Genomic DNA, 23432 nt, shown 5'->3' with positions numbered 1-23432 from the left:
CCCTATGTATATGGAACTGGGCCACCAAGAGAATATGGATTTATATTCTTCTCAGACCACCACTTCATTTCTTACAAGATAGAGCCCATTCCGTTATTATCTTCTCTTTTACAAACCTGTGCACACTTGTTCTGCTTGTGACAAATAGGCCTGTTCTTCTGAATGAAAGGCTTTCCAAGAGGAAGTTTTTCTGACTTTCCTTCTATATTGTGCTTCCTCTAATATGTTGTCATTTAGCCTCTTAACCTTTAAGATCAGATCGCCTCTGGATTCTTTTCATGCTTATAAGAAGGACTAAACTTCTTGTGGACAAATACAGTCCCCTTGAAGGAGGTAATACACAGGAGATACTAGGAATAATGTGAAGATTTCTTCCTCATACATGGGAAACAAAGTCAGGATTAAAGGAATTAGTTGATTGATTGATCATTTGAATTCAGTGAGTATCAGGATTTGAAGTTTGTCAAAAAAAGGACAGACTGGTGGTATAGGCTCAGTTGATCAAAGGTGGAAGTTGAAAAGAATTGTGTCAGTCCTGAAGAATGAGTGGAATTTTGTTGCAGAGTATGGGCAGGTTACTGCATCTTGAAAGAATAACATCAAGTGGACTAAACAAGGGATACAAGGTCCAGTAAGAATCTTTTTCTATAACACTTTGGACTTCCTCTCAGGGAACACTAAGAGAGATGGAGAAATCTTGGGACCAGACTAGGTGTATTAGTTTGTTATGGCTGCCATGATAAAGTACCACAGACTGGATGGTTTAAACAACAGAAATTTATTTTCTCACGGTCTCGAGGCTGAAAGTCTGAGATCAGGGTAAAGACAGGCTTGGTTCCTTCTGAGAGCTGTGAGGGAAGAATCAGTTCCAGGCCTCTTTCCTTGGCTTATAGATAGCTGTCTTCACATAATCTTCCCTCTGTACATATCTGTGTCCAAATTTCCTCCTCTTATAAGGACACTAATCAAATTGGATTAGGACCTACCCTAATGACCTCATTATATATAAAATAAAAGCCTATCTCCAAATACAGTTACATTGTGAGGTGCTGGGGGTTAGGACTTCAATGTATGAATTTTGAGTTGGACTAAAGCCCCTAACACTAGAAGTCCTTCGATGCCATCCTTAAGGGTTTGATGTTGTCATGAGTTCTAGCATATGATATGGGGAAGAAATTCATGTAATAAAAGCAATTTTGTTTTTAATGTGGAAGTACTAGCAGAATGGGAAAGACATGAAAGGGGTAAAGTAAGAGTCCAGGTGACTCCAGAGTTTTTCTGATAGGAGGGCAGAATGGTGATCCCTGTTGTAGAAGTGTATGAGAGCTGAGATTTTGCATAATTTCATATATTTTTAAAGTCATTTATATTTCTTTTTTGTGAATCAGTCTTCTTTTTTGCTAATTTTAAAGGCTTCTTAATTATTAAAGAATTTTTTAATTATTAAAGATTTATCTTTTTATTCTGACATATGTGACAGATATTTTTCCCTATTTCACTATTTGTCTTTGGACACTTTTTATCCAGAGTTGACCAAGTTCTTTCATTTTTACTAGTGGCATTTTGAGAAATTGTTAAAATATAGAAAGATACAAAGGGATAATGTAATAAACCTTCCCTAATTATCAACTATAAAATTTTTTACTTATTTATTTAACTGAGGTACAGTTTTAATACTAGTAAAGTACGCTCTAATTGTGAACTGAGTGGATTTTTACATATGTATATACATATAATTTACCACCCAGATTAAGAGAGAAAACATTTCCATCATCCCTGAAGTTTCTTTCCTTCCTTCCAATTTTCAGTTAATAATAACTGCCCCCTTCTGCAGAGATAACCAGTAATCTAACCTCACTTATCAGGAAAAAAAGTATAAATTCATTTTCAACACCATATAAATGGAACCATACCAATGCATGCACTTTTTCAGGGGAGGGGGCGGTCTGGCTTTTTTCTCTGTACATATTTTTAGATCATCAATGTTGCTGTGTATTTTAATACTTTTTATTGCTGAGCAGCATTCCATTATATGAATGTATGATGGTATGCTCATTCTCTTGTTGGTTTTTCATTTGTGTTTTTTCCAGTTTGGGACTATTATGAATAAAGCTGCTGTGAACATTCCTTTGTGTCTCTTGGCATATCTTCATTTCTCTTGGTTATACAAGTAGCTTTCTAAAGTGGTTGAACCAATTTATACTTCTCTCTGTACCAAATTCTCACTATTGTTAGCCTTTTTGACTTTAGCCATGTGTAGTGGTCTCTCATTGAAATTTATAATTTGCTTTCTGTGATAAATACTAGCATTGAGCACCATTATTTGTGTTTTGGCCATGTAGATATCTTTTATGTAAAGTAACTGTTCAGTTCTCTATTTTAATTGAATTATTTGCTTTTATTGATTAGTAGGAGTTATGTCTATATTATCAATACAGGTCATTTGCCAGATGTACGTATTGCTAATGTTTTTGCATTCTGTGACTTGACTATTTCTAGTGTCTTTTGATGAACTAAGTTATGAAATTTAATAAAGCTCAGTATCAGTGTTTCTTTAATGGTAGTTCTTTGTGTGTCATGTTTGAAAAATCTTTCCCTACTCTGATATCATGAAGATATTCTCCTGTGTTGTTAGTGGATGCTTGATTATTTGAGATTGATTCACCTGGAATTACTTTTGTGTATGGCACAAGGTAAGTGTCAAGGTTCATATTTCCATATGGATATCCAGTTGCCCTAGCACCATTTGTTGAAAAGACCATCCTCTGTCCACTGAATTGCAGCAGGGCCTCTATTGTTCAATCAAGTGAACCAGTCAAGTGGTCTGTATCTAGACTGTATTCTCTTCCTTTGATCCAGTTATTTCTCTTTTTACTAGTACTTCACTGTCATAATTACTGTTGTATTTCAGTAAGTCATGAAATCGGGTAGGCCTTAAAGTTTTACTTCCTAAAAAACTTATTGGCTAATTTTGATCCTATGTGTTTTCATAGAAATTTCGTTTCCACTGAAAAAATCCTGCTGTTTTTTTGTTTTGTTTTGCGGTACGCGGGCCTCTCACTGCTGTGGCCTCTCCCGTTGCAGAGCACAGGCTCCGGACGCGCAGGCTCAGCGGCCATGGCTCATGGGCCCAGCCACTCTGCGGCACATGGGATCTTCCCGGACCGGGGCACGAACCCGTGTCCCCTGCATCGGCAGGCGGACTCTCAACCACTGCACCACTAGGGAAGCCCCTGCTGGGGTTTTTTAAGAGTAGAGGTGAAGTCTGACATTTCATTAGATTTACTCCTATGTATTTGATCTATTTTGATATTGTAAATTTTTTCTTTTTTTTTTTTTTTTTTGCGGTACGCAGGCCTCTCACTGTTGTGGCCTCTCCTGTTGTGGAGCACAGGCTCGGTACGTGCAGGCTCAGCGGCCATGGCTTACGGGCCCAGCCACTCCACGGCATGTGGGATCTTCCCGAACCAGGGCACAAATCCGTGTCCCCTGCATCGGCAGGCAGACTCTCAACCACTGTGCCACCAGGGAAGCCCTGTAAATATTTTTAAATTTCATTTTTAGTTGTTGGTTTATCAAAATACGATGGATTTTTAGATATTGATCTTATATCTAGCTATTTTGTTAAATTCGCTTATTCTAATAGCTTATTTTGGTAGATTCTTTTGGATTTTAAATGCACATCATGTCTTTTGCAAATAAAGAAAATTTTACTTTTCAATCTTTATGTCTTTTATTTTTTTTTATTCTTCTAGTACCATGTTGAATACAAATGATAATAGAAATCTTTTTCTTCTACCTCACATGAGGGGGAAAATACTTAATATTTCACCACTGAGTGTGGTTTTAACTTTAGAGTTTTTGTACATGCCCTTCATTAGAATGAGGAAGCTCTCTCTGGTTTTAGTTTGCTGAGAATTTTTATTACACAGAGGTATTAAATTCGGTCAAATGCTTTTTGTGCATCTGGTGAGATAACAGTGTAATTTTATTTCTTTATTCTGTTAAAGGGGCGGATTATACTGATTGAATTATCAGTGTTTAACCAATCTTGCAGTCCTGGGATGTCTCACACCTGGGTCTGAAGTACTATCCCTTTCATATATCATGCACCTTCTTGGCTAAATTTATGCTTAGTATTTACTTTTTATTCTATTCTAAATGGAATTGTTTTCTTAATTTTTTTATTGTTCATTGCTAGTGTTTAGAAATACAAATGTTTGTGTGTTGATCTTGAATCCTGAAAATTTGCTGAGTTTGTTTATTAGCAATAACTTTTTGTAGATTTAGTGTTTATGTGTTATATATATTTATATATTAGATTATGTAGTCTGACTAGAGGTGATTTTACTTTTTTCCTTTCCACTTTTATCTTTTTTTCTTTTTCTTGCTCATTTGCTCTGGCTAGAACTTCCAGTACAATGATAGAATTGGTTACAGTGGACATCCTTGTCTTATTCCTGAACCTTGGAGGAAAACTTCCTGTCATTTATTTTAGCATTGTGTATGACGTTAGCTGGGATTTGTCAAAAGTGCTTTTTATTGTGTTGAGGAAGTTCTCTTTTATTCCTAGTTTGTTGAGTGTTTTTATCATTCGTGTTGGATTTTGTCAAATGCTTTCTCTGCATCAGTTGAGATGATCATGTGGTTTATTTCCTTCATTCTATTACTGTGCTGTTACATTGATTGATTTTCCTTTGGTGAGCCACTTTTACATTCCTGGGATAAATCGTACTTGGTCATGGTGTATAATCATTTTAATACTGCTAGGTTTGGTTTGCTTGTATTTTGCTGAGGAGATTTGCATCTATATTTCTAAGGAATATTGATCTTTAGTCTTGTGATTTCTTTGTCTGACTTCGGTTAAAAGTAACTCATAGAATGAGTTAGGAAGTGTTCCCTCTTCTATTTTGGAGTGAGTTAGAGAAGGGTTTGTGATCATTCTTCTTAAATGTTTGGTAAAATTCACCAGTGAATCCAACTGGTCCTAAGCTTTTCTTCGTTGGGAGGTTTTTAACTACTAATTCAGTCTCCTTACATGGAACTCTTCAGATTTTCTATTTCTGTTTGACTCAGTTTTCATAGTTTGTATGTTTCTAAGAATTTGTCCTTTTCATCTAGGTTATCTAGTTTGTTGGTGTACAGTTGTTTATAGTGCTCTCTTATAGTCATTTTTATTTCTGTGAAGTCGGTAATAATGGCCCCGTTTTCATTACCAATTTTAGTAAATTAGAGTCTTCTTTTTTCTTAGTCTGCCTAAAGGTTCATCAATTCTGTTGATCTTTTCAATGAACCAACATTCAGTTGATTATATTGTTTTTTATTCTTTATTTGGTTTTTCTCTGCTTTAATCTTCATTATTTCCATCCTTCTGCTAGTTTTGGGTTTAGTTCACATTTATTTTTCTACTTCCTTAGGATATACAGTTAGGTCATTGATTTGAGATCTTTTTTTAATGTAGGTGTTATAGCTGTAAATGTCCCTCTAAGCACTGTTTTAGTTGCATCTCATAAGTTTGGGTATGTTGTGTTTTTGTTTTGTTATCTCAAAATGTTTTCTAACTTCCCTTCGATTCCCTTTGATTTATTCTTTCATCTTTTGGATTTTTTAAGAATGTGTAGTTTTATTTCCACATATTTTTGAATTTTCCAGTTTTCCTTTTCTTACTGATTTCTGGTTTCATTATATTTTGGTCATAGAAGGTACTTCGTATGATTTTAACCTTTAAAATATATTGAGACTTGTTTCATGGCCTAACATATGGTCTATACCAGAGAATGTTCCATGTTTACTGAAGAACGTGTATGCTTCTGGTGTTGACCTGAGTGTTTCTGTAGATATCTGTGATCTACAGTTCACAGCTTTGTTCAAGTGTGTTCTTCCAATATTGATCTTTTGTCTAGTAGTTCAATCCATTATGAAAGTGGGGCAATAAAATCTCCAACTATTATTGTTGAATAGTTTATCTTGTCAGTTCTGTCAGGTTTTGCCAACAGAAGTTCTGTTGTTAGGTACATATATGTTTATAACTGTTTTGTTTTCTTGATTTATTGACCCTTTTACCATTGTAAAATGTCCTTTCTCTCTCTCTCTCTCTCTCTCTCTATCTCTCTCTCTTTTTTTTTTGTCTTAACACATTATTGACCAGAGATATATTAATACTTAGTTTTTTGTTACCCGAACGTTATTGACCGGAGATGTATCAATATGTTTGTAGAGAGTGATAAAATTAACATCACTGTGTGAAGTTGTTAGACCTTAAAATTGATCAAGTGTTCAGTATACAACTTATGATTGTCATTATCATTCACATTTTGCTCCGTTAGCTTTTTTGTTCCAACCTTGTGTATATTATAAACGTAAAATTTTCAAAAATGACACATCATGAAATTTCGAGTGAAGAAGAATTTTTTGGTGAATTTTATGCAGATAACTTTCTCTGATTGTCCAAGCGACATATATACTAGTCTCTCAGAAGATGATAGTTCTTCAGAATATAGTTCTGATTCAGATGATTTGAATATTAGACCAACAGAATCATTGATTCTGATATGGAAAGTGAAAATGAAACTCAAGGTGCTGGAACTTGCTCCTTTGCTTCTACAGAAGAGTGGACTGAAGACAACATTTCACAAAAATTAGAAGACTTTACAGGTGTGTCAGGTGTAACTATTAAATGTAATAACCTGCAAAGTGTCAGTGAAATAACAGAATTAATTTTTGGCCAGGCGAAATAAAAATCACCGGCCACAGGCATTAGTTTTTGCAAAAATCCCCCAGTCAGTAATGAGTTAAAGTCTGTTTTGTCTAATCCTAGTATAGGCAATCCAGGTCTATTTTGGTTACTGTTTACATGATATATCTTGTGTTAGTCTTTTACTTTCAAACTGTTGTGTCTTTGAATGTGAAGTGTTACTTGTAGACAGAATATAATTGGATCATATTTTTTCAATCCATTCTGCAAGTCTCTGCCTTTTAATTCAAATATTTAACCGTTAACATTTAATGTAAGAAGCATTTGTCTTCTATTTAGACATTTGCTCTGAGTATGTGATATGTCCATTTTGTTTTTCTACTTCACAATTTTTGCTTTCTTTTGTGTTAAGTCAATATTTCCTAGTATACCATTTCAGTTACCTTGTTGTTCCTTTACTACATTTTTTCCCAGTTATTAGTGGTTACCTTGTTGATTACAATTAACAACTATAACAGTATTGTTCAGATGAATACAAACTTAATTTCAATAGTATACTAAAACTTTGCTCTTCTATAGCTTCACACCCTCCTCACTCCTTTATGCTGTTATTGTCATCTAAATTAACAACTTTATACATGTGTGTATACTAGTAGCAATTTCTAATTACTGCCTCATGTAGTGGTCTTGAAATCATACAGGAGAAAAATAAATACAAAAAAATACATTTATAGTGTCTTTTATATTTTTACTTTTGTAGCTACTTTTACCTACATAGTTTTCTTTATTTCTTCATATGGATTTTGGAGTTATTTTCCAGTGTACTCTCATTATAGCCTGAATGACTCCCTTATTAATATTTCTTATACAGCAGGTATACTAATGACATTTTCCCAATCCTTATTTACATAGGAGTGTCAAAATTTCTTCTTCGTTTTTGAAGGATGGTTTTGCCAAATATTCAAGTCTTGGTTGACAGTCTTTCCCTTTGGTACTTTAAATATGTCATACAACTGCCTAATGGTTTCCCTGGTTTCTAATGAGAAATCAGCTATTAAACTTACTTGAGACCCTTTGGAGGCAATGAGTCACCTCTCTCTTACTGCTTTCAAGTTTTATTCTTTGTCTTTAGGCCCTTTTTCCTCTCTTCTCTCCTACTTCTGGTATGTGAATGTTGCTATGTTTGATTGTGACCCACAAATCACTGAGACTTTTTGTTCATTTTCCTTCATTATTTTTACTGTATACTCTCAGGTTGGGTCATCTCAATAGATTTATATTCAAATTGGCTGATTTTTCTGCCTATTCAGCTCTTGAGCCCTCTAGGGACTTATTCACTTCAATTATTGTACTTTTTACTCCAGAATTTGAGTTTGCTTTTTCAATATATGTATACTTTCTGTCTCTTTATTGATATTCTTTATTTGATGAGACATTGTTTCCATACTTTTCTTTTGTTCTTTTGATGTGGTTTCCTTTAGTACTTGGTACATATTTAAAACAGCTGATGAAAAGTCTTGGTCTAGTAAGTCCAATGTCTGGACTTACTCAGAGACAGATTTTACACTGTTTCTTACATAGTCTGTTTTCCTATATATGAGTAATAGTTTCTCATCTGTTTACGTCTCAAATTTTTGTGGAAAACTGGACATTTAAAATATGTGTAATGTGTAATCAGAATCTCAACAACTGCAGCTGTTGTTATGTATTTGTCTAGTGACTCTTTTGAACTAATTCTGTAGAATCTGTATTCTTTGTCATGTGTAGCCAGCTGAAGTCACTGCTCCATTAATTAAATAGCCAGCTAGTAATTGGACAATGATTTCCTTAAATACTTGTAACCAGTAAGGTTCCCAATATTTGCTAAGTTACTCTGTGTGTATGTTGGGGCATGCCTTCAGCAATTAGCCCAGCATTTTATTACTGCACATTAGCCTTCACTTTTTTTTCATAGAGCCTCAAGGTTAGTGAGAGGCAAGGGTTTAGCACCTTCTCAGGTCTTTCCTGAATGTGAACTCAGCCCAGGGATTGTGTGTCACCTTTTAGATCATCAGGAATATACCTGAGATTTTCAAAGCCCCTTCTGGATATCTCATTCTCCAGCTTTTCCCTTTAAGCTTTTTAGTAATACTGTTGTTTCCCTTAGCTGTTAAAAACTGCCTGTAGTAGTCAAGTAGCCATGATGGTAAACAATATCCCATGATTTTTTTTAAAAAGTAATGTCTTGTCCCCAGGGAAAATGTTATTTACAGCTTTGAGTCATGTCAAATGAAGAGGGGTGGTCTAGGAAACCACCGGACAGGCCAAATAATGCCAGTTCTCTGGGAATGGGGTTTATCTTCTAATTGAACCTCAGTCTTAGGTACTGAGGACTTGGGTCTCAGCATTTTATTACTTAGAAGAGATAGGACAGATAGGTCTAGGCAGCATTTTTGGTAGTGTCTGCTACTGCTCTCTTCCTACTGCAGTGAGATCCCACCAATCACATTATGTGTTCTGATGACTTTCCCCTTACAGATTAAGTATTCTTTAGTGGAGATATGCATGAGTCTGAGTGGATTTAAGCACTGACTGTTCTTCCTCTACACTAGCTATCACCACATGGGACAGAAAGGGGCTTCTTCTGAATTCTCCCCCAATCCTCTCTATGATAGATTGGCTTCCTTGAGAAAATCTCACAAAGAAGGTAGAAATGACCCTATGTCTGTGACACATGCCATCTCTCTAGGGACTTCACACTCTTCACATTTGCATACATGTGGTTTTTATAGCTTAAGCTTTCTATCTTCTTATATGGAGTTTAGCATATGGTTCAGTAAGCAAATGAATGGGTCCTGATTCTCCCTATAGGTACCTATCTCTCTCCTGATTTCAGATTGTTTGCCATGCAATTTCATTTCTCTAATGAGTTCAAAAATACATTAATTTTCAGTTCACCAAGCTTTGTTCTTGTAAGATGTTAGTATTGCTCTTTTCAGCTTTCTACATCTTTGAGCTAAGATCTAAAGCCACACTGTATGATTGTAATTTTTTCTAATTTGGCGAGACTTACTGTTTTTGTTTTATAATATGCAAAGTGTAGCAGAAAATAATTTATGTTATGATCAGATTATCCTTTATATTTCAGTCAGTCAAGTTGGGTAATTACGTCATTTCAGTCTTCTGTATCAGTGGTCAGCAAACTTTTTTGGTAAATGTCAGATAGTAGGCTTTGTGGGAGATATGGTGTCTCTTCGAACTACTAAACTCTACAGTTTTAGTCTTACAGCAGCCATAGATAATACATAAACAAATGAACATGAGCTGTGTTCTAATAAAATTTTATTTTCAAAAAAACAGGTAGTGTGCCAGATTTGGTCTTTGGCCCATAATTTTCTGACCCCTGTTCTAAATCGCTATTGGTTTTTCAGTCTGCTTGTCCTGTGAGTTACTGAGAGAGTTGTATTAAAAACACTAATTAAAATTGTGTGTCTGTATATCTAATTTCTCTCAACTATTGTTTATATATATACAATATACAGTAATACTCATTGTTCTCTGTAGTTATGTTCTGTAAAGTGGCCATGAACACTGAATTAGCAAATACTGAATCATTGCTCCCAGGGGAAATACAGGATTAGGTTCCTGCAAGCTCCTGGTCACAACGTTTTGGTTAGCCAATCAATATGTAACCTGGTTATGTGTGTTTCTGTTTAAGAACATCTTATTTAGTAATATTGTTGATTCATGAACATGAACTAACAGCCAACAGCACTGTAATTAATGCTTGAACACAGCCTATTAGACATGCTTGTTTTCTGCATAAGGCATATCACAACTTTTTTGCACTTAGGGACACTAGATAGCACTACTTTTTCCTTTTTTTTTTTTAATATGGAATTTTATAAATTTATTTTTATTTATTTTTGGCTGCATTGGGTCTTTGTTGCTGTGAGCGGGCTTTCTCTAGTTGCAGCAAGCAGGGGCTGCTCTTCATTGCAGTGCACAGGCTTCTCATTGGGGTGGCTTCTCTTGTGCGGAGGATGAGCACTAGGCACGTGGGCTTCATTAGTTGCAGCACGCGGGCTTAGTAGTTGTGGCTCACGGGCTCTAGAGCGCAGCTCAGTAGTTGTGGCGCATGGGCTTAGTTGCTCCATGGCATGTGGGATCTTCCCGGACCAGGGCTTGAACCTGTGTCCCCTGCATTGGCAGGCAGATTCTTAACCACTGTGCCACCAGGGAAGTCCCTAGATAGCACTTCTGTAATACACAATGGGGCCATTCTAAAATGTGAAACCACCAAGAAATAGCACAAAAATGAAAAAAAGTGCTAAACAGACTACAAAAAGGATATGATTACTGTACAACAGCTGAAACAAGAAGGCAAGGCATTATCTTGTTCAGTTTCAGCTGGGAAAACGTGTATTGGGCAAATTTTTTATCATTCTGTGAATGTCTGCAAATGAATGCAAAATCACATGTACTGATTTGGAAGTTAAAAATAAATTTTAGTGAGTAGGTGAATTTGCAAATACAGAATCTGAATAATGAGAATTGACTGTATTTGGAAGCTGTGTTGATATGCTGTATTTGGAAGCATATCAATTTATGTTATACCTTCTGTTAAAAGAATCATTTTATCATTTATATATATGTGTATGTATATATTTCATACTTTCTTACATTCAGGTCTACTGCTTTTCATGTTAATATAACCACATCGATTTTCTTTTGGTTAGTGATTATGTATATATCTTTTTGCATCCTTTTCCTTTCAATCTTCATACATCTGCCTCTATAAATTGTGTTTTCTTTGTTATTTTTATGCTGTCAGTCTTCCCTTTAATTGTATTTGTTAGTCCAGAGGTTGGCAAATTTTTCTGTAATGTGTCAGGTAGTAAATATTTTCAGTTTTGGTAGTCATAAAGTCTCTGATAAAACTGCTAGGCTCTGCTTGTTTTTGCATAAAAGTAACCATAGACAATACAAAATTATTGGGGGTAGGGGGGTTGCTGTGTCCCAATAAAACTTTTATTTTAAAAAGTGGCAAGCTGGATTTGGCCACAGGTCATAATTTGCTGACCGCTTCACTGGCGCATGCCCAGGGTAGTAGAGTGGGATGAAAATTGTAGGAAGTGTATTTATATTTTTCTGCTAAAAAATAAATTAAAAAGACAAAAGTTTTACTAATATACTTATTGAGAGTACAAGTATATAACTCATAAGTACATACAAATTAAGTTATTAATATTTTTACTAATTGAGCACATCCAAAGTATAAGCTAAAATTAGATCCAAAATAGGCATCCTTTATATTCATTTGTTTCAGCTCTTTACGGTAAACATAAGAACTGTTTTCATGCGTATTTCCTATGTCATCTAATTCTAAACCCAGATTAAACAGAAATGTACTCTTGCAGGCATCAGTGTCATTCAAGGACGTAACTGTGGAACTCACCCAGGAGGAGTGGCAGCAAATGGGTCCTATTCAGAAAACCCTCTACAGAGATGTGATGCTAGAGAACTACAACAACCTAGTCTCAGTGGGTGAGCATATAAGCATAACTTACCCTCATAACTCCATACAGAAGGCATTTCCTTTTTATGCATCAGTACACATGAATACTTTAGATTTTAGTGTCATTTAGGCTTTTTATTAAGGAATATAATGTAACCAAGCCCTACTGAGGGATAGAAAGTGTTTGACTGCCGTTACCAACTGCCAATGATAAATTCAGCTGAGGGCCTTCAGGATGCTCTTCCTGTAGCTTTTTCCACTTCTGGAGACTAAAAAGCTCATCATCTGGCCTAAGTACTCAGTTGTTGCCTGTTTACAGGGAACTGCATTTTCAAACCAGAGGTGATCTTCAAATTGGAGCAAGGAGAAGAGCCTTGGTTCTTAGAGGAAGAATTCTCAAACCAGAGCCATAAAGGTGAGTTACTGAGCACTAATAGAATTCTGTGGGGTAGTTAGACTCCAGAAGGTCAGTTTTGCAGTGAACACCTTCATATTTCAAGACTTTTCTTATAAGTCCCAAAGGCACAAAAAACACCAGTCAAAAGAGAATGATTAATAAACTTGACTACATTAAAATTGAGAATTTTGTTCATAAATGATACCATTAAAAGGATGAAGAGACAGGCCACAGAGTAGCAGAATAGATAAATACAAGTAATCTAGAAAGGATAAGCATCCTGAAAGTGTAAAAACTTCTGCAAGTCTAAATAGGAAAGCATAGCAACTCAGTTTAGGTGAAAGACTTTATATATAGGAGCTTTCAAACAGCTGTTAAATCTTTGAAAATGTGTTCAATCTCATTACTTTTCACAGAATGCAAAATAGAGTATAAGGTGAGGTAAGTAATATGTATAGCATGAAATGAGATTAACAAATCTGGCAATGGCAAGTCATGGGGAAGATGTAAAATATTAAAGACCCTTATTTATTGACTGAAAATGTAAACTGATAAAACCACTATGAAATCAGGAAGATGTTATCAAATAGTTAAAGTTTTACACACCTGTAACCAAGTAATCATTTTCCCAACTGTATACCCTATAAAAAGGCATGATTGTATTCTCTAGAATGAATAAAACAATATTTATGGCAATATTGGTTATTTTTGCCAAAATTGGGCTCATCAGCAATAGAATAAAGGAATAGTATTTCTTAAGGGAGAATTATACAGCTATATGAAATCTTATACAATGATTGCAAACATAATATTAAACAAAAAATATAAATATGCATGTATGGTTACATTTATGTAAATGTCAGAAACAAGCAAAACTCAATTACATATTTAGGAATTAATATATAGGTGGTAAAACTACAAAGAAAATCAAGGAGGTAAATATCAGGAGAGTGATGAACTCTTAAGCATGAGGAAGTTGTTACCAGGCAGGGATTTTTGCAGAGCCATTAATGTTCTGTTTCTTGACATGGTTTCTAATTCGATGAGTGTTCACTCTATACTGTTAAATTGCACATATAAGTTTTATGCAAATATAAATTATGTTTCATGCTTAACAGAAAGTTACAAGATGAACCAAAAGTAAAATAGTATTCACAGTTCATATAAGCCAGAAAGGATGGGCATCTAGAATGCATAAGGAATTTGGATCTTTGCAGTAAGGTCTTCCATGATACCTCATTTAAAATTGCACCCCTCATATCAAACTGAAATGTGGAAATTTAGAATGAAGTGATCAGGTTCACTTATCTGCACTTTTGTTAGATGATATAAGTCAAAGGTATCACAGCCAGAATTGAGCAGTGAATCTAATTTAATTACAAGAATCGATTTTCCTTTTATCAGTGTTATACTTGTTTGTATTTCTGTGACTCACAGCTGCAAGATGGGTTTTATCCTGAGCTATAAACCTCTTCATTTAATCATGAGGAGGTTGGTGCTATCAATTTAATTTGATTTTGAAAGACTGAATGGAAATAAGGAATGATATCAAATTGAAGTATGAAGACTCTTGAGGATTCTACCAGTAGAGCCTAGATAATGTTGGACCTCTACTGTAATTTACTTCCTCAAACCAAACCATTCTTCTGTTGGGCCTAGCCTATCAATGCTTATTATCTCCTAATTTTCTTGTTACTCTACTTAAGTTTATAACCCCCCATGTTGTATTAATTATCTGGTTTTCCTGCTCCCTAAAATCATTCCCATAAAAGTCTAATTTCTCTCCCTTCTCCACCCAGGTAGGAAAATCCAATTTATCACAATCCAACTACAGATAATGTATTTATAACCAGTTTCCTCTCTAATTTTCACTGTGTCAATATTATTTTTTAAAGGAGGGTGTCTCTCTCTCATACACACAAAACCACAAATTAATCTTGAGAAACCAAAAAATGAAATGCAACAAAGGCTATATGTTTATAAGCCTCATCCATAAGAATAGTAAGATTCAAAGTGTTTTCAATTTTTCTGTTTTAGAAGACTACAGAGATGAAAATCTAATCAAGAGGAACAAAAAAATCAAAGACAAACACCTGCAGCAAGTAACATTTATAAATAATAAACAGTTGCCTAGAGAGGAAGAAGTTTTGAGAAAACCATTTAATCTGCACATAGTTCCTGTTTCTTCATCAAAAATGTCCTGTAAATGTGACTCATGCGGAGTGAATTCACAAAGTATTTCTCAATTTATCATTAATAGTAGAACCTACTCAACAAAAAATACAGATTGTTATAATGTATGTGAAAATTTGCCTTTCAAAATTAAACTTGAAAGAACTCATACTGGAGAGAAATTTTATGAATATAATAAAAATCAGGAAGCCCTCAGTTATAAAGAAAATCTTCCTGAACATCAGAAGTGTCAAACATTAAAGCAAGCTGTTGAATTTAATGGGATTGGAAAAGCCTTCTATGTTGAGGCTGCCTGTGTTAAACATAAGAGTACTCATACAGGACAACAATCCTGTAAAGATGAAGAGTTTAGGAAAAACTATGACAAGACAACTCTCTTTGACCACGAAAGAACTGGGACAGGGGAGAAACACTCTCATCTTAACCAGTGTGGGAAATCCTTCTGTGAGAAGTCAGCTATCAAGGAATACAATAAATTTAACATGACTGTGAAACATTGTGAATGTATTACAAGTGGGAATAATTTCAGCAGGAAGTCATACCTTACTCAACCTCAGAGAACTCTCACAGAAGAAAATCCATTGGTATGTAATGACAGAACACAAACTGGAGATAAACACTTTGAATGTCATGAAAATAGGAAGTCTTACCAGAAAGCCCACAAAGTATGCCAGAGAACTCACTATGAAGTAAAACCCTATAAATGTAATGAATGTGGGAAATCCTTCTGTCAAAAAGGACACCTCATTCAACATCAGAGAACTCACACAGGAGAGAAACCATTTGAATGTAATGAATGTGGAAAAACTTTCTCCCAAAAGTCACACCTCAGTACACATCAGAGAATTCACACAGCAGAGAAACCCTATAAATGTAATGACTGTGGGAAAACATTTGTCCAGAAGTCAACCCTCAGGGGACATCAGAGAATTCACACAGGAGAGAAACCCTATGAATGTTGTGATTGTGGGAAAACTTTTGTTCAAAAGTCAACCCTCAAAGATCATCACAGAATTCACACGGGGGAGAAATCCTTTCAGTGTAACGAATGTGGGAAAACTTTTGGCCAGAAGTCAAACCTCAGAATACATCAGAGAATTCACACTGGTGAGAAAACTTATCACTGTAAAGAATGTGAAAAATCCTTCTGGCGAAAAGACCATCTCATTCAGCATCAGAAAACACACACAGGAGAGAAACCATTTAAATGTAATGAGTGTGGGAAAACTTTTGCCCGGACATCAACCCTCAGAGTTCATCAGAGAATTCACACTGGGGAGAAACCATTTAAATGTAATGAATGTGGGAAAAAATTTGTCCGGAAGGCAATCCTTAGTGATCATCAGAGAATTCATACAGGGGAGAAACCCTTTCAGTGTAATAAATGTGGGAAAACTTTTGGTCAGAAATCAAACCTTAGAATACATCAGAGAGCTCACAGTGGGGAGAAATCTTATGAATGTAATGAATATGGAATATTGCCTAAGAAGTCAACCCTAAGTGTATACCAGAGAATTCAGGGAGGGGGAAAACCAAATTGATATAATAACTGTGGAAAATTCTTCTGACTAAGAGACCAACCTATTTGACATCAGAAAATTCACAAAGGAGAAAAACCATATAAGTCTGAATATAGGAAGAATTTTGCCCAAAAGGCAACTCTGAGAGTGTATCAGAGAATTCACACAGGATTTCTTTCAAGGTTCTCTGGAAAACCTGTTGGATGGAGTCATGCCTTGTTAGATAACTCATATCACATGCACTGGTAATCTCATTAGTAAGAATTTCATAGCTAAACTAAATTTCCCTATCTATCTCCCTTTCATCTAACTGGGGCTTTGTGACTGTCTAGTAGACTGAGAATGCTCATGTTGTATGCCACACCTAGTTCTGACTTCCCTGGTCCCAGCAGTATCTCAGTCATACATGGAATAGTAGCAACTATCCCTTAGAGAGGAAATGTATCCCCCACTTTGCTGCCTTAAGCAAAGCTGCTGGCTCAGTTTGACCCTCAACTCAAAAGTACTCTAATTGGGCCTGTTTCACTGATGGTTTTGCTAGTTGAAACCACTTGGACACTGACTATTCAACCTCAGTGCCATTATGCAGACCACAAAACTAATGTGGCTGCTCCTGTCACTGGGCAGAACACAAAGATGTTCTCAACTCTAGCCAGTATTCCCTCTGATGAAACTTGGTGCGTTTTCATTGACTCTTGGGTTCTTACTGTACCTAGCTATCTGACGTGCCTGTTGTAAAACTATAGGCTTATAAAAGGACCCCTGTTTGGCACTGTGAACTGTGGGGGGAAAATCACAGCTGCTGAGCACAACGTCTGGGTTGTTCAACTAGATTCACATGGTAAGAGACTATTCTCTGATAAGACTAACTGGAATCAAGTTGCTGATCAAGCCCCCACTAACCTGATTCAGGATTGCTACCTGAATCCATATCATACTGATGGCAAAACATTTCCATCTTACCCTGGATACAAAGTAAAGGTCTGTGTATATATACAGTGTTTCCTTTGATGTCGTTTGATACAAGAATGTAGTTTTTTTCTTCTGGATTAGTAGCCAGTGCTCCATATGCCATTTGATTAATTCATCCCTTTCCTACTGATTTTAAATATTTTCATATACTAACTTGTCATTTGTAACCATATTGCATATAACTGACTAATGACCATATTAGTAACAGATTCTCCTTTTATGAACAGGGATGGCACATACCTCATATGAGCCAAAATACCCTGTCTCTCTGGCCTGATAATGTTTCACTGAAGGGTATTTGAATCAAGTTTAGAAAAGGAGAATACCTCCTAGGACTTTGGAAATGAAACATCACAGACCAGTTACATTGTTACTCCAGAGCTGCCAGCAGCATTGTGAAGAAGATTCAACTGCGATAAGAGAAAATAATGTCCAGTTAGTACTATATTCCCTGAAAATCAAGAGATTACTGTTTACTCCGTCTTTATAATTGTTGGTAATATAAAGTCACTCTTCCATAAAATTTCTCTGTTTTCTTAAGATATGTAGAATCATCTCCTTTACACCCCCTTTCATATATCATCTTTTAGGATTATGATTGGATTTGCTATTAAGTTCAGGACCATCTACCCTCCAAGATGGAACCAGTTCACCCAAGTGGCCTGAATGGGAGGCCAGGTGACAAAGTCCCCTGATGGCACTCATGCTGTATCTGCTGTCTCCTTGGTGGGGAAGCCTCTCCAGATAATACATTATCAACTGGAGACCATGGTCTATGCTGTAGTCACGAATGCTCCATTCTCCCTGCCTGTTCATCTCCTTTCCAAGTATTAACTTTTATTCCAACAGATGAGTGCCTTATCTAGAGACACTAGCAGAGTCAATTTTCTGTCTGCCTACCTACTAAGGGTCTTCGAGCTAATAAAAGAAGCCTCCATGAAGGCAGGAAATTTTATGTTTTGTTCATAACATGTCCCTCTACGTATTGGGCATTAAACAATTATGAAGAGTTCCTCTACATATTGGGCACTAAAAAAATACTTGTTGAACATAGAATTATAAAAGTGATATCTGAAAATTTTTCCTTTTGATTCTTCAAATTATATTTTGAGATTATTCATTATTATTATAAATAGTTAAGGAAATTATTGCTCTAAGCTCCCACTCGGACTCCTCTTTTGGATATTTTCTAAAATTGCTAAGAGAAAACTCAATATTCAGAAGTGTTCTTCAGATCTCTTTCAGCCAAAACAAAATTTATTTTCAATAAACTAGTATTCCCAGTTCAAAATTATGTCTGCATAGCTATGTATGGGTACATAGCTATAGCTAAGTACCAATCAAAAAAATTGTGCATAACAATAACAATGATAAATTAGATTTTCAGGATCAACCAAATGGGAGGGCAAAATAATTAGTTCTTGGGGTCATGTATTTAATTCATCATATCATTAATTCTGCTCATCTTTACTTCCCAATCAACTTCCTGAGAGTTACAAGGAAAAGTTTTTTATTTTCTCAGGTCCAAGAATCTATCTCCTAGGAGACATGTCTGACCCCAAAAGAACAGGTATAACATCTGCTCTGACCTACCTCCATGTTTTGTTTTTCCTTGCCAGGTATATACTACCTCTTCTGTCACATTAAAGGTCTCCCTAGAAGCCTAGCAGAAATAGTATATTCTGTCCTTCTACCAAGGCAGCTTCACACTATAATGGGGGTGAAACAAATTTGTTTTGTGGAGACTGCAGTCTCCAAGTACCATTAACCTGCCTGACCAACTGGCTATTTTAGTGATCTTCCAGTTTTCTAAGGAACTGACTGCCAACTGACAAAAGCATAATTAGCTTAATTATCAGCTAACTAGCTTGATACACAATTAATAAAAGAAACTACTTGGAATATTACTCAGCCATAAAAAAGAACAAAATAATGCCATTTGCAGCAACGTGGATGGACCTAGAGATTGTCATACTGAGTGAAGTAAGAGAAAGACAAATATATGATATTGCTTATATGTGGAATCTAAAACAGTGGAAATGAACATATTTACAAAACAGAGTCACAGATGTAGAAAACAAACTTATGGTTACCAGTGGGGAAAGAGTGGGGGAGGGATCAATTGGAAGATTGGGATTGACATACATGCACTACTATATGTGAAATAGATAACTAATAAGGACCTAGTGTATAGCACACAGAACTCTACTCTAATGAACTATATGGAAAAAGAATCTAAAAGAGAGTGCTTATATGTATATATATATAACTGATTCACTGCTGTACACCAGAAAATAACATGACATTGTAAATCAACTCTACTCCAATAAAAATTTTACAAAATAAAAGAAAATCTTCAAACACTTGCAAATTAACATACTTTTAAATGTTTCATGGCACAGAGGAAGTTACAAAGGGAATGAGAAAATAATTTGAAGTGAACAAAAAGGAAAAATCTTGTCAAAATTGGTGCACTGGCAGTGGTTGAGAGTATGCCTGCTGATGCAGGGGACACGGGTTCGTGCCCTGGTCTGGAAGACCCCGCATGCCACAGAGCAGCTGGGCCCATGAGCCATGGCCGCTGAGCCTGTGCGTCTGGAGCCTGTTCTCCACAGCGGGAGAGACCACAACAGTGAGAGGCCCGCGTACCGCAAAAAAAAAAAAAAAAAAAAAAAAAAAAATTGGTGCACTGGAGCTAAAGCAGTGCTGAGCAAGAAATTCATACCACCAAAAACTTACATTAGAAAAAAAGAAAAGTCTCAAATCAATAGTCTCATCTCTCATCTCAAGAAACAAAAAGAGCAGAGTAAAAAAACCCAAAGCAAGCAGAAGCAAAGAAATAATGTAAGAGCAAGATTCAATCATGTTGAGAAGAGAAAATATAAGAAACCTGAACTTAATCCTTTGAAGATAGAAATAAAACTGATAAAACTCTACTATGACTGAAAAAAAATGATACAAATTAATTCAGGAATGAAAAATATGATATCACTACACAAATACTGAAAGGATAATCAAGGAACACTACAGAAACTCTGTGTCATTTTGACACTTTATGTGAAACCAACCAATACGGACGTCAATATCACAAAGCCACAAATTATGAAAACTCAAGATAAAACAAAATCTAATTTTTTCTATAACTATTAAATACATAGAATTCATAGCAAAAAGCATTCCCGAAAAGAAATGTTCAGGCTCAGTTGATTGCAATGAAGAATTCTTCTACATTTAAAGAATTAACACCAGTTGTACCCAACTTCCTCCAGAAAAGGAGGGAATACTTTACAACTCATTTTATGAGGCCTGTACACAAAAACATGACAAAGACAAAAGGAAAACTAAATATATCTCTCATGAATTTCCATTAAAAAATCCTCAAAAGCCTATTAGAAAATTAAATCCAGCAATATATAAAAACTAACATCACAACAAAGTGGAATTTATTCCAGGAATGCCAGCCTCATTCAACATTTGAAAATAAATTAATGTAATCCAACATATTAAACTAAGAAGAAAAATGACATATTAATGCAGAAAAGCATTTGACAAAATCAATTCCATTTTATGGTTTTTTCTTTAAAGTCAGCAAATTAGGAATAGAGAATGTCACCAACTTGATAATTGAAAACACAGCTAACATTGTACTTAATAATGGAAGACTGAATATCTTCCTCAAAATTAGGACTAAGGCAAAGATGCCCACCTTCATCACTGTTATTCAACATAGTACTGGAAGTCTACCCAGCACAATAAGGCAAAAAAAAAGGCATATAGATTATAAAAGAAAAACATAAATATATACCTATTTACATATGACATAATTGTCTATGTATGTACAAAAATCCCAAAACATCCAGAAAAAAAATAAAAACTTCCTAGAATTAATAAATTAATTCAAGTTTGCAGGTTATAAGAGAAATACAAAACATAAATTATATATCTAGCTGCTACACACACACACACACACACACACACACACACACACACACACATATCTAAACCTAAAACCCTATTCAAAATATAATTCAAAATGGATCAGAGATTTCAATATAAAACTATAAAATTTTAGAAGAAAAAGGGAAAATATTCTTAAAGAACTTAGTCTTGACAGGATACTCATAATAAATAGAAGATAAATATAGAACAGAAAACTGATAAATTGAACATCAAAATAAAACACTTACTCTGAGAAACACAATAGCAAGAAGATGGAAATAGGAACTTCCATGGTGGTCCAGTGGGTAAGACTCCATGCTCCCAAGGCAGGGGGCCCGGGTTCAATCCCTGGTCAGGAAACAATCCCACACGCATGCCGCAACTAAGAAGTCCGCATGGTGCAAATAAGAAGTCCGCATGCCACAGCTAGGCAGTCCACATGCCACAGCTAAGGAGTCCACATGCTGCAACAAAGATCCCACGTGCTGCAGCTAAGACCTGGCACAGACAAAATAAATATAAATAAATAAATAAGATAAAAATAAATACAAGCTACAGACAGGAAAAAAAAATTCAAACTATATATCTGACAGAGGATTTGTATCCCAACTATACAAAGAATTTTTTAAACAGTAACAAAACAACTCAATTTAAAAATGGACAGGAGGACACTGGGAAGGCTCACACAGGGAATACTTCCTAGAACTGCTGCCAGTGTCCTTGTACTAAAGCAGTTTCAGGTGACTGGCCCAGCAGGAGTAAGAAGAATTTATCTTCAGTATAAACTTCATTATTCTACAGAGTCTCTTCATTTGCCTGGGAGGTGAGAATATTGAGACTCAAGGAGATTAAACAATGGAGTACTTTCACTGCTCAAAGGTAATGATGCCATGACTTTCACGGAGTGTTGACCACCCTCATACACTGCTTTCTTCACCCAGGTGCTAATACCTGCTGTGATGCTGTGTCCTTTCCTGGCTGAGGAAACCAGGATCTACAGTGCCATGTGGATGAAAGGCTCTTGGTGCTCCAGCCAGGCGTCAGGGCTGTGCCTCTGAGGTGGGAGAGCCAACTTCAGGAAACTGGTCCACAAGAGACCTCCCAGCTCCACATAATATCAAATGGTGAAAATCTCCCAGAGATCTCCATCTCAACACAAAGACCCAGCTTCACTCAACGACCAGCAAGCTACAGTGCTGAACTCCCTATGCCAAACAACTAGCAAAAGAGGAACACAGCCCCATCCATTAGCAGAGAGGCTGCCTAAAATCATAATAAGGCCACAGACCCCCCCAAAAACACAACACCAGACGTGGACCTGCCCACCAGAAAGGCAAGATCCAGCTTCATCCACCAGAACACAGGCACTATTCCCCTCCACCAGGAAGCGTACACAACCCACTGAACCAACCTTAGCCACTGGGGACAGACACCAAAAACAATGGGAACTACGAACATCCAGCCTGAGATAAGGACACCCCAAACACAGTAAGTTAAACAAAATGAGAAGACAGAAAAACACAGAGCAGATGAAGGAGAAAGGTAAAAACCCACCAGCCCTAACAAATGAAGATGAAATAGGCAGTCTACCTGAAAAAGAGTTCAGAATAATGATAGTAAAGATGATCCAAAATCTTAGAAATAGGATAGAGAAAATACAAGAAAAGTTTAACAAGGAACTATATAGTATCATGTCATCTGCAAAGACTTACAGTTTTACTTCTTCTTTTCTAATTTGGATTCCATTTAATTCTTTTTATTCTCTGATTACTGTGGCTAAAACTTCCAAAACTATGTTGAATAATAGTGGTAAGAGTGGGCATACTTCTCTTGTTCCTGATTTTAGTGGAAATGGTTTCTGTTTCTCACAATTGAGAATGATGCTGGCTGTGGGTTTGTCATATATGGCCTTTATTATGTTGAGGTAAGTTCCCTCTATGCCTACTTTCTGAAGAGTTTTTATCATAAATGATGTTGAATTTTGTCCAAAGCTTTTTCTGCATCTATTCAGATTATCATATGGTTTTATCCTTCAGTTTGTTAATATGGTTTATCACATTGATTGACTTGCGTATATTGAAGAATCCTTGCATTCCTGGAATAAACCCCACTTGATCATTCTTTTAATGTGCTGTTGGATTCTGTCTGCTAGTATTTTGTTGAGGATTTTTGCATCTATGTTGATCAGTGATATTGGCCTGTAGTCTTCTTTCTTTGTGA

The 23432-nt window shown here is 35.8% G+C and overlaps 1 protein-coding gene across 6 annotated transcripts in view; it reads left to right on the top strand.

Annotated features, from left to right (window-relative positions):
- Window positions 1-17447, top strand: part of ZNF510 (zinc finger protein 510) — a 22242-nt gene extending 4795 nt beyond the window's left edge. For 5 of the 6 annotated variants that reach the window (XM_082842596.1, XM_082842600.1, XM_082842598.1 and 2 more), the window contains 3 exons: window positions 12094-12220; window positions 12511-12606; window positions 14626-17447. In XM_082842596.1, the coding sequence (XP_082698722.1) occupies window positions 12094-12220; window positions 12511-12606; window positions 14626-16322 (1920 nt within the window). In that variant the 3' untranslated portion in view covers window positions 16323-17447. The remainder of the gene's footprint in view (window positions 1-12093; window positions 12221-12510; window positions 12607-14625) is intronic. The other variant, XM_082842597.1, reaches the window with a different exon arrangement.
- The last annotated feature ends 5985 nt before the right edge of the window (window positions 17448-23432 follow it).

The sequence above is a fragment of the Leucopleurus acutus genome, assembly GCF_964270905.1.
Source record: "Leucopleurus acutus genome assembly, chromosome: 7".
Taxonomy (NCBI): Eukaryota; Metazoa; Chordata; class Mammalia; order Artiodactyla; family Delphinidae; genus Leucopleurus; species Leucopleurus acutus.
This window is presented reverse-complemented; position numbering and strand designations above follow the sequence as displayed.